Here is a 14,271-nt window from a genome sequence, read left to right as displayed (position 1 = left end):
TAACAGGTTTCTAATCAAGTGTGGGGCAGGGAAAGGGAGGATGGGAGGAAAGAACAAAGGGAAGGTCTGTGATAGGGTGGAAGGCAGGAGAGATTAAAAGACAAAAGGGATGATGGTGTGAGGCAAAAGGAGATGGTAATGGGACAAGTTAAGAAGCAAAAGATAGGTCTAGATGAGGTGTAAATGGGAATGGCAGAATCATCAACCGCTGCCATGTGAGAGAAAAAAAATATAGGTGCAGAGGTTATAGTCTGAAATTGTTGAACTCAATGTTGAGTCCAGAAGGCTGTAAAGTGCCTAATTGAAAGATGAGGTGCTCTTCCTCGAGTTTACATTGAGCTTCGTTGGAACAGAGTGAGAGGCCGAGGACGGAGAGGTCAGAGTGAGAGTGGAGCGGAGGATTAAAGTGACAGGCGACCGGAAGCTCAGGGTCACGCTTACAGACTGATCGGAGGTGTTCCGCAAAGCGGTCACCCAATCTGCGTTTGGTCTCCCCAGTGTAGAAGAGACCACATCGTGAGCAGTGAATACAGTATACTACATTGCAAGAAGTACAAGTAAATCGCTGTTTCACCCGGAAGGAGTGTTTGGGGCCCTGGACAGTGGGGAGGAGGTAAAAGGGCAGGTGTTGCATCTCCTGCGCTTGCACGGGAAGGTGCCATGGGAAGGGGAAGGGGTGCTGGGGGTGATTGAGGAGTGGACCAGGGTGTAGCAGAGGGAGTGACCCCTTTGGAATGCTGAAGGCGGGGGGATGTGTTTGGTGGTGGGATCACGCTGGAGGTGGCAGAATCATCAACAGCAGGTAGATAAAGAGGGTATATAGGAGATTGTGATTGCACTAGAGAGGGTACAGAGGGGATTGTGATTGCACTAGAGAGGGTATATAGGAGATTGTGATTGCACTAGAGAGGGTACAGAGGGGATTGCGATTGCACTAGAGAGGGTACAGAGGAGATTGTGATTGCACTAGAGAGGGTACAGAGGGGATTGTGATTGCACTAGAGAGGGTACAGAGGGGATTGTGATTGCACTAGAGAGGGTACAGAGGAGATTGTGATTGCACTAGAGAGGGTACAGAGGGGATTGTGATTGCACTAGAGGGTACAGAGGGGATTGTGATTGCACTAGAGAGGGTACAGAGGAGATTGTGATTGCACTAGAGAGGGTACAGAGGAGATTTACGAGGATGTTGCCAAGACTAGAGAATTTTAGCTATAAGGAAAGATTGGATAGGCTGGGGTTGTTTTCTTTGTAACAGAGGAGGCTGAGGGGAAACTTAATTGAGGTGTATAAAATGATGAGGGGCCTAGATAGAGTGGATAGGAAGGACCTATTTCCTTTGGCAGACAGGTCAATAACTAGGGGGCACAGATTTAAAATAATTGGTAGGAGGAGAAATGTTTTCACCCAGAGGGTGGTGGGGGTCTGGAACTCACTGCCTGAAAGGGTGGTAGAGGCAGAAACCCTCATCACATTTAAAAAGTACTCGGATATGCACTTGAAGTGCCGTAACCTACAGGGCTACGGGCCAAGAGCTGGAAAGTAGGATTAGGCTGGAGAGCTCTTTTTTGGCCGGCACAGACTCGCTGGGCCGAATAGCCCCCTTCTGTGCTGTAAATTTGTATTATATGATGATAAATCACTGGAACCTGATGATTTATCATTTTCAAAAATTCTGCTGAAAAGAAAAATGGTGCCAGTGACTGGAGGATGGCAAATGTGACAGACCTATAATGTTTATGTTGTAGAGCAGTCTCACGACAATTATTAAACTACTAGCGTCTGGAATGTGGTTTATACGGTTTTTCATAAGGCATGATGATATGGGCCCCCAGTGAGGCAAAGCTAATAGCACATGGGATTAAGCAGAATGTGGCCTCCTAGTAAGAGGGCAGATGGTAAAAGGTTGTTTCTCAGAATAGAAAGGTGTGACAAATGGTATTCTGCAAGCGACTGTGTCGGAGCTACTCTTGTTTACTATAAACATGAATAATCCAGATTTGTACTGAATTAAAATGAGCCATAACTTGCTGTAGCAGAGCACGTAATGGTGTCTGCTGTTCGTTAGACTTGCCCTTGCAAGCTTAGGTTTGTAAATTTTTCAGCGTGGCAAGTTGCTGAAAGTGCGAGCTGATAATGGCACACTGAGGGAGCAGGGCAACCAAACTGTGTAAAACGATAGCAAAATACTGCGGATGCTGGAAATCTGAAATAACAACAGAAAACGCTGGAAAAACTCAGCCGGCCAGGCAGCGTCCGTGGAGCGAGAAACAGAGTTAACGGCCCAGAAATTCGGGACCCAACACGCGAGTACGCACGGGGTACTCACGCATAGGCCCAACGAAAGTGCCGGTTTCGTGCATGCGCAGCGCATGCACGGGAAACCGGCACTTCCGTTCCCCTGAAAGGGGTTCAGAAGTCAAACGCGTGCGCCGGAGAGGCAGCGCGTGCGCATCGAACTTACGTTTTTTTTGCAGGTTTCTCTGGGAGGGTAAGTCTCCAGCAGTTACACTTTTAAAAAGCAGACGCAAGGCCTGCTTTTAACAAGGTAAGTGGTGAATTAATTAAAATTAAAACATTTTTTCCACAGGTTTATTATTTTTAAATACTTTAAAGAAAGGTAAGTTTATTTTTAGCCCCATTAGAAAATGTAATTAATTTTTTCAAAAATTTAAATTATTGTTTAAAATAGTTACTTCATGTAATTTATATTTATTTTAAAAATGTGATTTAAATTTTTTTTTTTGAGGTTTTAGTGATGTTTTTATAGGTTTGACAGCTCTTCCTGTCAAACTTATGAATGAAGCATTCCCTGCTACCATTGGTTCTCCATGGCTCACGTGATCCCAGGGGATGCATCGAACTAACTGCGCCCCTGGGATACACAAGCACTGCGCGCCGGCAGTTGGAGGAGGCCCAGGATCGGAATCCCACGCGGGCCCACAGCTCAACGGCCGGCGCGCTAGGTAAGTGCAGGTCGGGGGGCTTGCACCCGCGGGAAGCCCCCGACCCGAATTTCTGGGCCATTGTTTCAGGTCGAAATACTGGAAAAAAGCAGGAAATGAAATAGATTTTGAAGCAAGTTTAGGGGCTGGGAAAAGGGGGAAGGGGGATGAAAGAAAAAAAGGGGAGGTCAGTGATAGGATAGAAAGCAGGAGAGATTGAGAGACATCGAGAGCTGTGTATCTCCTTAACCAAATCAGATTGAAGGATTGTGAAGTAAACAGTGCAAGGATTGAGAAGGAAGTGTGGAGTGGGTGAATTCAATGTTAAATCAGGTACAAATTCAAACTCTAATGAAGTGGAGACATTGATGTGGGTAAACATGACAGCCAATTTGTGCACGACAAACAGCAAATTAGAGGAATGACAACTTCCATCTGTTTTTAAACGACGCTCATTGAAGGAAAAATGTTAGCCAGGATGCTCCTTCGAATACTGGCAACAATGCAGCACTCCCTTAGTACTGCACTGAAGTGGCAGCCTAGATTATGTGCTCAAGGTCTGGACTGGGATGGGAATGTAGAAGCTTCTGACTCAGATGTGAGAATGTTACCAAATGAGTCAAGCAGATATTTGAGTGATTAAGTAATGATGTGAACATGCATGCAAAATTTAAAAAAATATATATCATGGGCTATGAGCCACAAAAATATTTGGGCATTATAAAAGAAATGACGTATTATAAAATGATCTTGCTTTAACTATTAACCCCTAGACTGCCAGAAAATCTAAGAAAATTCCATCCTCACAGCAGGTTGTTACAATTGATTTCAGCACCAATACCAGCAAAGGTTCCTGGTCTGGTTTCCCATCGGCTATCCACTGCTGGGAAAGTGCGTCCCTGGAACCATTGGGTGAGAATCTAATCGAGCTCAGCCGCGATGCACTCCACGGTAAATTAGCAGGCCGACATTCACCATCAAAACTCACACATGAAGAAGGGTCACTTGGCAAAATTGCAAAGGGACTATTCCCCATGCAGGGTTCCAGGCCATCACGAGATGAGGGGAGATAAGGAGGGAGTGGGAAAGAGAAAGAAAGAGACTAAAACGTGTTTAAATACTTTATTTTTTCCCCATTGTCTACTGGTTCCCATCAGCAATTTTGGAAGAGACCCCAACACCCAAATAATTAGCCTCAGATTGACCAAAAACTGGGCTCCTACAGTGCACGTCTAAGGATTTGACATCATTAGTTCCTAAGCATTGAACCCTTGGACCAGGGTAAATGGGATGACTCCATATTGGGCAAACAGAAACGCTTACCGAGATGGATTTTTCAGTAGTTTGGTTTGGAGACCCAAGCACAATCATCAGTTTCCGCATTGGTCAGAAACTTTGCCGGTCTAAAAATGAAATGCCAAAAGTATGATGTCTTATTCCAGGAGGTTTTATTACATATAAAGTACAACGTTTGAAGATGGATCTGTTATTGTACATCAAGCTAAAGGTGATTTAACTCAAAAGCTTACATTAGATTAACAATATGCAAAAAAGGGTTGGTCATGTTCAAACATGACATGATTTACATTCTTGGATCATTTTCCAGTTTTGACCAGTACATCATTACCATTATTTATTAAAGTTGCTGCACCCTTTCTTTCATTTTACTCCACTTTTGAAGTTTCTTACTCTCCCTTTCTCTGCCACCCCAGGCTTCTGCCGATGGGTTTTTTTCATTTTTTAAATAAACTGTTGGAAAGTGAGAGTGTGGTTTGGGTTGACCTATCAAGCCAGTTGCAACAGCATTGACCGACACACTGGCTCGCTTTGTAAGGTAGACATTTTAAGGCTGTTGAATACTGGGAACTAACTCAAGAAGCCCGTGTTGCACCAGTGATCTCAGTTCAGGACTTGGATCCTCCACGCGCGTTCTAAAAATAAATGAAACTTTCTCTGGGTGTGGTAGCTTTAACAAAGTTAAATTGTCTCCTATAGAAGGCTACAGCAGAATTCCTGTAATGCAAGCTTTTAGAACTGGTTTACAGTTTTATTCCATAACACTTTGTTAAAGATACTAATCTTGAATTTTGAGAATGCTTCTTTTTTCCAAATCATTCATTTCCTTCAGGATTAGGGCAACGTTGTACCGCAACTCCTGGAACTTCGCAACTGGTACCTGAAAATAATAAAAGCACAGAAAATAATGAAATGGACATGTTTATCAGTTAGTTATACACTGGAAGTAAATAAAACCAACTTGTCTTGTGTTTACAACAAAGGTAACAGCAGAACTGAGAGGTTATGCCTATCAGGAAAGATTGAACAGGTTGGGGCTCTTTTCTCTAGACAGAGAAGACTGAGGCGTGACCTGATAGAGGTCTTTAAGATTCTGAAAGGGTTTGATAGGGTAGACGTAGAGAACATGTTTCCACTTGTGGGGGGAGACCAGAGCTAGGGGCTATAAATATAAGACAGTCACTAATAAATCCAAGAGGGAATTCAAGGGAAACTTCTTTGTCCAGAGTGGTGAGAATGTGGAGCTCGCTCCCACAAGGATTAGTTGAAGCGAATGCATTTAAAGGAAGATAAACATAAGAGGAAGAAAGGAATAGAAGGATATGCTGATAGGGTTAGATTAGTTAGAGTGGAGGAGGATCCTGGAGCATAAAAACCAGCACAGAGCAGTTGGACCGAAAGGCCTGTTTCTGTGCTGTACATTCTATGCAATTCTAGCTTGCACATTCTGCAATAAAGTCTGACAGAAAGTACAAAGTAAGAGTTGGGGGGGGGGGGGGGGGGGGTGGTGGCAGAAGAGATACTTTGTGAATGGAAAAATACTCCTTTAGCTCAATTAACTCCTAGACTCTCTGTCTCATCAATAGGTAGTGGGAGCATGTTTGAATTAAGATATAAAAACAGCGAGGGGAATTTTCCCAGCCCTGGGGAGGCAGGACTGCCTGAAAAATGGCAGAAACTGGGAGCGGGTACCGACCCCGCTCCCAACCCGCCTCCATGCCATCTTCCCGGGAGGCGGGTCCCCGAGTCGCGCAGGGACCCGTCTCCTCGAGGCGGGAAGGGGATTAGAGCCAATTAACTGCCTGTTAACAGGTAGTTTGAGGCTTTTCCCCATTCTATGCCTGCAATTGCGGGCTTCCTAATGGCTACGAACCTCGCCGGGGTCAGTGAGGCAAGCAGTGGGTCTGCGGGGGTGAGAGGGGTCGAAATGTCAGCTGTAGAGGTGAGTGATGGGTGCAAGTGTGGACAGGTAAGTATGAGAGGTGAGTGTAAAGTGGTGGAAAAAGTTTCCTTACCTTTGCTTCTTTCTGCAGGCTTCAACCTTTGAGGATCTGGAGGTGCCTCATCTCAACGGCAGAGATGACAGAATGGCTGCTGCATTCTCAGATGCTGCAGCATTCTCAGATGCTGCAGCCATCTGCTTTCTGCTGAGGAGAGGTGTCTTGGTGAGCCTTCTGTGCAAGGGCTCACCTTAGAACAGAGATTGTCAGCGTTTGACAGCTTCTCAAAGCTGTCAAACGCTGACAATTCATCTGTCAAAAAGTTTGCGACATATGAAGTGTCATCTGTCACTGGCTTTCCCTTAATTGGCTGGTAACAATGCCAATCAAGGGAAGATAAGCGCGGGTTGGTCAGGCGTCGCTGGGGGCGGGACTGAAACCCAGAAACCAGAAGTCCCGCCTCCAGCACATCTCCATTGCTAAAATCCAGCCCAGCTTGTTTAGCTTTTAGGTACAGGATTGCTGTAGCAAATGGGACGAGAGTGTGTGCACCTGAAACAAACTAAAATTAGGCCTTGCAACTTTAAGTGGTTATCACTTGGGTTCAAGGGCTGGGAACGACTGGCCCCAATGTGTGGGATTAGCTTCAAGAAGACCTTCTTGGCCTGTTGGATTTGCTCAAGTGATGGCTGGTTCTTCAGCTTTTCATCAAATTGTGGCATCAAAGATTAATTTCACTACAAGATTCTGAATATCATTGAGCTCAGACACCAGAGTCAGTGCCACTGAAATAAGATGAACTATTGAAAGGGTAGTCTTGCTTAGACATCAGTGCTTGGGAGCCAATTAGGCAGAAACCACTGGATGCAAGGATACTACATTGCAGTTTCCTACGCTACTGGTGACAGAGGACTTCCGATGGATACTTGTCACATGCCTGCATTGGGCAGATGTTCAGTACGTGAGCAGAGCCCCAAAAATGGTGGCGCACGATGACCCACATCAAACAATTCACTGACCTCAAGTCAGACTACCTGCTATCAGAATCTGCAAAATCACTCGGGAAGGTATATTTCTCGAGGGGTTTCTCCTCGACTGCTCGTGCTCAGTGATCAATAATCAATCACGCTTGGAACTTTGGAGGAAAACTTGTCTAATGTGTCAACCCAGACACATCTTCCCAGCGCTCACTGGCAGTACAACAAACAATTTGCATTTATATAGCACCTTTAATGTAGTAAAATATCCCAAGGTGCTTCACAGGAGTGTTATCAGACAAAAATCTGATCTTAGCCACATAAGGAAATGTTAGGACAGGTGACCAAAAGCTTGGTCAAAGAGGTAGGTTTTAAGGAGCATCTTAAAGGAGGCGAGCGAGGCGGAGAGGTTTTGGGAGTGAATTCCAGAGCTTAGGGCCCAGTCAGCTGAAGGCACGGCCGCCAATGGTGGAGTGATGAAAATCGGGGATGCACAAGAGGCCAGAATTGGACCCCATAATAAATGGGGAGAAATCCTTGCGTAGCAGTGTACCTAAAGCAAACTACTGCCGATTCACCTTCTGATTTAAAAGCCACACTTTGCTAAGAGTATTGGCTCTGCAAGTGCCAGTAGAGAAAACTATCAAAATGAATTGATATCCACCCCCATCTCAAACCAAAACTAGGAACTACTTACATTAAATCATACAACAATGGGGCTTTGCAGATTTGTTCAATTCATGGATTCCCAACATGAGTGTGGGCGCATTGCATTTAAAAATACTTGAATGTAGGTCAGAGAGGCTGCATTGGTAACATTAACAGAAGTCAAAAAAACAAATCTGATCTTCCAGCCATTAAAGGCCACAGAAATCAATTGCTTTGTGATAGTTCACAACAATACATTTTTTTTTATTTTTTAAAAAGCCTCATATCTCTAAAGATTAAGCAGGATGACGAGAACAAATCTGGATGGAAGCAGACTTGCAATCAGTGAAAGGCCGCTTCAATATACTCAGGTGAGTTGCGCTCAGTTGCAATCCACTGCTGTTTAAAATCAGAACACCAATAAAAAAAGGTACCTGGGGTACAGTCAGCAGGATGGTTGCAAATCAGATAACTTTGTAATGCAGAGCTTGATAAACTGACAAAAGGTCATCAACCTGAAACGTTAACCCTGTTTCTCTCGCCACAGATGCTGCCTGACCAGCTGAGTGTTTCCAGCATTTTCTGTTTTTATTTCAGATTTCCAGCATCCGCAGTATTTTGCTTTTGTAAACTGTCAATTGTGTTATACTTTAAGGGTTGACAACAAAATATTCTATTCTGCTCACTTTAAAAAAAAAATACTATGAAGTTCCACTTCATGATGAAGATCAATGGACACATTTTCAAGGGTATTTGTTGTCAAATTAAAAACCCAGAAACAATGCTTAGGAGAGTCATTTCCTGGCAATTTAAAATTGGTCATGCATTCAAAACACACTTGTGGTTCACGATTACCTGCAAAGACATATTCCTGATAACTGTGCTGGTTAATACTTGTTCATTTTAAAGCTCACTAGAGGACTTTGGTCTTATATACTTGCATTTATGGTAAATTCATATCAAGAGTCCTTATAAACATAAAATTACAAAATTATTCTCTTTTCAGGAAAATACAGCAAGACCTCAAAGTTACAGTACACTGCAATATAATAACTTGCATTTATATAGCACCTTTAACAGAAAAATTCCTGAGCTGCTTCGCTATGCCTCAATTTTAAAATACTTATCCTCCATGGCCCCGCCCCTCCCTATCTCTGTAACCTCCTCCAGCCCCACAACCCTCCGAGATCTCTGCGCTCCTCTAATTCTGGCCTCTTGAGCATCCCAGATTTCAATCGCTCCACCATTGACGGCCGTGCCTGCAGCTGCCTGGGCCCCCCTCCCTAAACACCTCTACCTCTTTCCTCCTTTAAGACACTCCTTAAAATCTACCTCTTTGACCAAGTTTTTGGTCATCTGCCCTCATGTGGCTCGGTGTCAAATTGTGTCTGTTAACACTCCTGTGAAGCGTCTTGGGAAGTTTTACTACGTATTTGGAAAGAGTGGGAATTTGGAGAAGAGATGGCAGGAGTTGTTGCTTTTTGGCTCCACTACTTGTAGTGCTGTGTGTTACAGGTAGATATTTAATTTCAGTACCCTAAACTTAATCTAGATCAAGTAAGTAGTCGGGAAACTACACTGTAAACTAAGTTACCTAATTACAAATTTAATTACATTTAATTAAATAAAACAAGGTCATATAGGGATGGCAGTGCAGGCGGTGTGCCGCAACTGCAGCATTTGGGAGTTTGTGGATAGCATTGTGATCCCGGACAACCACGTTTGCAGCAAGTACCTGCATCTTGAGGAACTTCAGCTCAGAGCTTTTGAGCTGGAGTCTGAGGTGCAGACATTGCAGAGCATCAGGGATGGGGAGAGTTACCTGGACACTTTGATCCAGGAGGCAGTCACACCCCTTAGGTTAGGTGATGGTACAGGTCTGGTTAGTGGTCAGGGACAGGAGGGTATGACTGCAACTCAGGCAGGTAAGGCAACCTCAGGTGCAGTGCTGGAGGAGCCGCAGCCTTTGCTCTTGTCCAACAGGTATGAGGTTCTTGCTGCCTGTGTGGATGAGCAGGCTGACCATGGCACCATGGTGCAGAAGGCCATTCAAGTGGGGGGGAGTGAAAGGGAATGTAGTTGTGGTAGGTGACAGTGTAGTCAGGGGGATAGATACTGTTCTCTGCAGCCACGACCGAGATTTCCGAAGGTTGTGTTGCCTGCCCGGTGCCAGGGTTAAAGACATCTCCTCATGGCTGGAGAAGAACTTGGGAGTGGGAGGGGGAGGATCCAGTTGTCGTGATCCACGTAGGAACCAACGACATAGGTAGAACTAGGAATGAGGTTCTGCTGAGGGAGTTTGAGGAGCTAGGATCCAAATTAAAAAGCAGAACCTCGAAAGGAATAATCTCTGGATTGTTACCTGAGCCACATCTTCAGGCGAGACAGAGGGGGAAGTATAAGAGGAGGGGGTGTCGCAATATTAATTAAGGAGTCAATTACTGCAGTAAGGAGGGATGATATATTAGCAGGGTCCTCCAATGAGGCCATATGGGTGGAGCTTAAAAACAAAAAGGGGGCAAGCACTTTGCTGGGAGTGTACTATAGGCCTCCAAACAGTCAGGGGGAGATAGAGGAACAGATATGTAGGCAAATCTCAGAGAAATGTGCAAATAATAGGGTAATAATAATGGGGGATTTCAACTTCCCCAATATTAACTGGGATAGTCAGAGTGTGAAAGGCTCAGAGGGTGTAGAATTCTTAAAGTGCATCCAGGAGAGCTTTTTGAGCCAGCATGTAGAAAGTCCTACAAGAGAGGGGGTGGTACTGGACCTAATTCTAGGGAATGTGGCCGGCCAAGTGGAAAAAGTGCTAGTAGGTGAGCACTTTGGTGATAGTGACCATAATATGGTGAGATTTAAGGTGGCCATGGAAAAGGACAGGGATGGGCCGGAAATAAAGGTTCTAAATTGGGGGAAGGCCGATTTTAATAGGATAAGGCAGGATCTGGCCAAAATGGACTGGGATCAGCTACTTGTAGGAAAATCCGCATCGGAGCAATGGGAGGCTTTCAGAAGGGAGATTGAGATCATACAATGGCAACATGTTCCCGTAAAGGTCAAGGGTGGTTCCAAAAACCACAGGGAACCTTGGATGTCAGGGGATATACGGGAATGGATTAGGAAAAAAAGGAGGGCCTTTGGTAGATACAAAAGGCTAAAGACGGAGGAAGCCCTAGAGGAGTACAAAAAGTGCAGGGGGATACTTAAAAAAGAAATTAGGAGATCAAGGAGGGGCCATGAAATAACACTGGCAAGCAAAATAAAGGAAAATCCGAAGATGTTTTATAAGTATATTAAGGGTAAGAGGATAACTAGGGAAAAAATAGGGCCCATTAGGGACAAAAGTGGCAATCTGTGTGTGGAGCCGGAAGATGTAGGAGGGGTTCTGAATGAATTTTTTGCGTCTGTTTTCACTATGGAGAAGGACGATGTAGACATAGAAATAGGGCGGGGGGACTGTGATATGCTCGAACATATTAACATCGAGCGGGGGGAGGTATTGGCGGTTTTAGCTGGCCTAAAAATGGATAAATCCCCAGGCCCGGATGAAATGTATCCCAGGCTGCTGTGTGAGGCAAAGGAGGAGATTGCGGGGGCTCTAACACATATATTCAGGACCTCTCTGGCCACAGGGGATGTGCCAGAGGACTGGAGAACCGCTAATGTAGTACCATTATTCAAGAAGGGTAGTAGGGAAAAACCGGGGAACTACAGGCCAGTGAGCCTAACATCAGTGGTAGGAAAATTATTGGAAAAAATCCTGAGGGACAAAATTTGTCTCCACTTGGAGAGGCAAGGATTAATCAGGGATAGTCAACATGGCTTTGTCAAGGGAAGATCATGTCTGACTAATTTGATTGAATTTTTTGAGGGGGTGACTAGGTGTGTGGATGAGGGTAACGCAGTGGATGTGGTATACATGGATTTCAGTAAGGCCTTCGATAAAGTCCCGCACAGGAGACTGGTCAAGAAGGTAAGAGCCCATGGAATCCAGGGTGCCTTGGCACATTGGATACAAAACTGGCTTAGTGGCAGAAGGCAGAGGGTGATGGTCGAAGGTTGTTTTTGTGACTGGAAGCCTGTGGCCAGTGGGGTACCACAGGGATCGGTGCTGGGTCCCTTGCTGTTTGTGGTCTACATTAATGACTTGGATATGAATGTAAAGGGTATGATCAGTAAGTTCGCGGATGATACAAAAATTGGTAGGGTGGTAAATAGCGAGGAGGGTAGCCTCAGTCTGCAGGACGATATAGATGGGTTGGTCAGATGGGCGGAACAGTGGCAAATGGAATTTAACCCGGAAAAGTGCGAGGTGATGCACTTTGGGGGGGACTAACAAGGCAAAGGAATACACAATGAATGGAAAGACCCTAGGCAAGACGGAGGGTCAGAGGGATCTGGGTGTGCAAGTACACAGATCCCTGAAGGCGGCGGAACAGGTGGATAAGGTGGTAAAAAAGGCATATGGGATACTTGCCTTCATTAGCCGAGGCATTGAATATAAGAGCAAGGAGGTTATGATGGAGCTGTATAAAACACTGGTTAGGCCACAGCTGGAATATTGTGTGCAGTTCTGGTCGCCACACTACAGGAAGGATGTGATCGCGTTAGAGAGGGTGCAGAGGAGGTTCACCAGGATGTTACCAGGGCTAGAGCGCTTCAGCTATGAAGAGAGACTGGGCAGGTTGGGTTTGTTTTCCTTGGAGCTGAGGAGGCTGAGGGGGGACATGATTGAGGTGTACAAAATTATGAGGGGCATAGATAGGATGGATGCTGAGGAGCTTTTTCCCTTAGTAGAGGGGTCGATAACTAGGGGGCATAGATTCAAGGTAAAGGGCGGGAGGTTTAGAGGGGATTTGAGAAAGAACTTTTTCACCCAGAGGGTGGTTGGAGTCTGGAACTCACTGCCTGAAAGGGTTGTGGAGGCAGAAACCCTCACAACATTTAAGAAGCATTTGGATGTGCACTTGAAATGCCATAGCATACAAGGCTACGGGCCAAATGCTGGAATATGGGATTAGATTAGACAGGGCTTGATGGCCGGCGCGGACACGATGGGCCGAAGGGCCTCTATCCGTGCTGTATTACTCTATGACTCTATGACATGCAAATTGGCATCGGGACAAACAGATTAGAGGTTTAAATGCGTGGCTCAAAGAGTGGCGTGGGAGGAAGGGGTTTTGGCTCATGGGGCACTGGCTCCAGTACTGGGGAAAGAGGGAGCTGTTCCATTGCGACGGGCTCCACTTAAACCGGGTTGGGACCAGTGTCCTGGCTAACCAAATAACTAGGGCAGTAGAGAAGGCTTTAAACTAATGAAGGGGGTGGGGGGGGGGGGGAGGATTCAGGAAAGAGTAAATTTAAAAGCAGCAAGAGAAATGTCAAGGCTCTAGAGCAGAGTAGAGTTCTGGGTAAAAATAAGCAGAGTGGGTCAGGAAGGGACAGACAGAGTAACACAGGTAATAAGACATCAATGACTAAGATGACATCAGGGAAACATAGAAATAAGTCAAAGCTAAAGGCACTATATCTGAATGCGCGAAGCATTCACAACAAAATAGATGAATTAATAGAGCAGACAGAAATGAATAGGTTTGATCTAATAGCCATAACGGAAATGTGGTTGCAAAGTGGCCAAGGTTGGGATCTAAATATTCCAGGATACAAAATTTTAGAAAGGATAGGCAAAATGGAAAAGGAGGAGGGGTAGCCCTGATAATAAAGGATGGGATAAAGACAGTAGAGAGAAAGGATCTTAGCTCCAAAAATCAAGAAGTAGAATAAGTTTGGGTGGAGTTAAGAAACAGCAAGGGGCAGTAAACATTGGTGGGAGTTGTTTATAGGCCCCCAAACAGTAGTTGTAATGTAGGGCAGAGTATAAATCAGGAAATTAGAGGCACATGTCACAAGGGTAATACAGTAATCATGGGGGACTTTAATCTACATATAGACTGGACAAACCAAATTTGCAGTAATAGTGTGGAGGACAAATTCATGGAATTTATACAAGATAGTTTTCTAGATCAGTATGTTGAGGAACCAACTAGGGAACAGGCTATTTCAGATCTAGTATTGTACAACGAGAAAGGGTTAATTAATAACCTTGTAGTAAAGGGGCCTTTAGGGAAGAGTGAGCATAATATGATAGAATTTTATATTGAGTTTGAAAGTGATTTAGTTAAATCCGAAACTAGGATCATAAATCTAAACATAGCCAACTACATAGGTATGGGGCGAGTTGGTTAAGGTAGATTGGGAAATTACATTAAAAGGTATGACGGTAGAGAAGCAATAGCTAGCATTTAATACATAATTTACAACAAATATACATTCCTTTAAGGCACAAAAATCCCACAGGAAAAGTGGTCCAATCGTGGCTAACAAGAGAAGTAAAGATAGTATTAGATCAAAGGAAGAGGCTTATAATGTTGCCAAAAAGAGTAGTAAGCCTGAGGATTGGGA

General features: G+C 44.7%; 1 protein-coding gene across 2 annotated transcripts in view; it reads right to left on the bottom strand.

The window, feature by feature from the left end:
- Positions 1–4,376: 4,376 nt before the first annotated feature.
- The window catches only part of commd5 (COMM domain containing 5), a 47,291-nt gene continuing 37,396 nt past the window's right edge, over positions 4,377–14,271 (bottom strand). For both annotated transcript variants that reach the window (XM_086001867.1, XM_086001876.1), the window contains exon 8: positions 4,377–5,121. In XM_086001867.1, coding sequence (XP_085857993.1) covers positions 5,020–5,121 — 102 coding nt within the window. In that variant the 3' untranslated portion in view covers positions 4,377–5,019. The remainder of the gene's footprint in view (positions 5,122–14,271) is intronic.

The sequence above is a fragment of the Somniosus microcephalus genome, chromosome 1 (genome assembly GCF_052327205.1).
Source record: "Somniosus microcephalus isolate GS21.2 chromosome 1, FLI_Smic_1.0, whole genome shotgun sequence".
NCBI classification, from domain to species: domain Eukaryota; kingdom Metazoa; phylum Chordata; class Chondrichthyes; order Squaliformes; family Somniosidae; genus Somniosus; species Somniosus microcephalus.
This window is presented reverse-complemented; position numbering and strand designations above follow the sequence as displayed.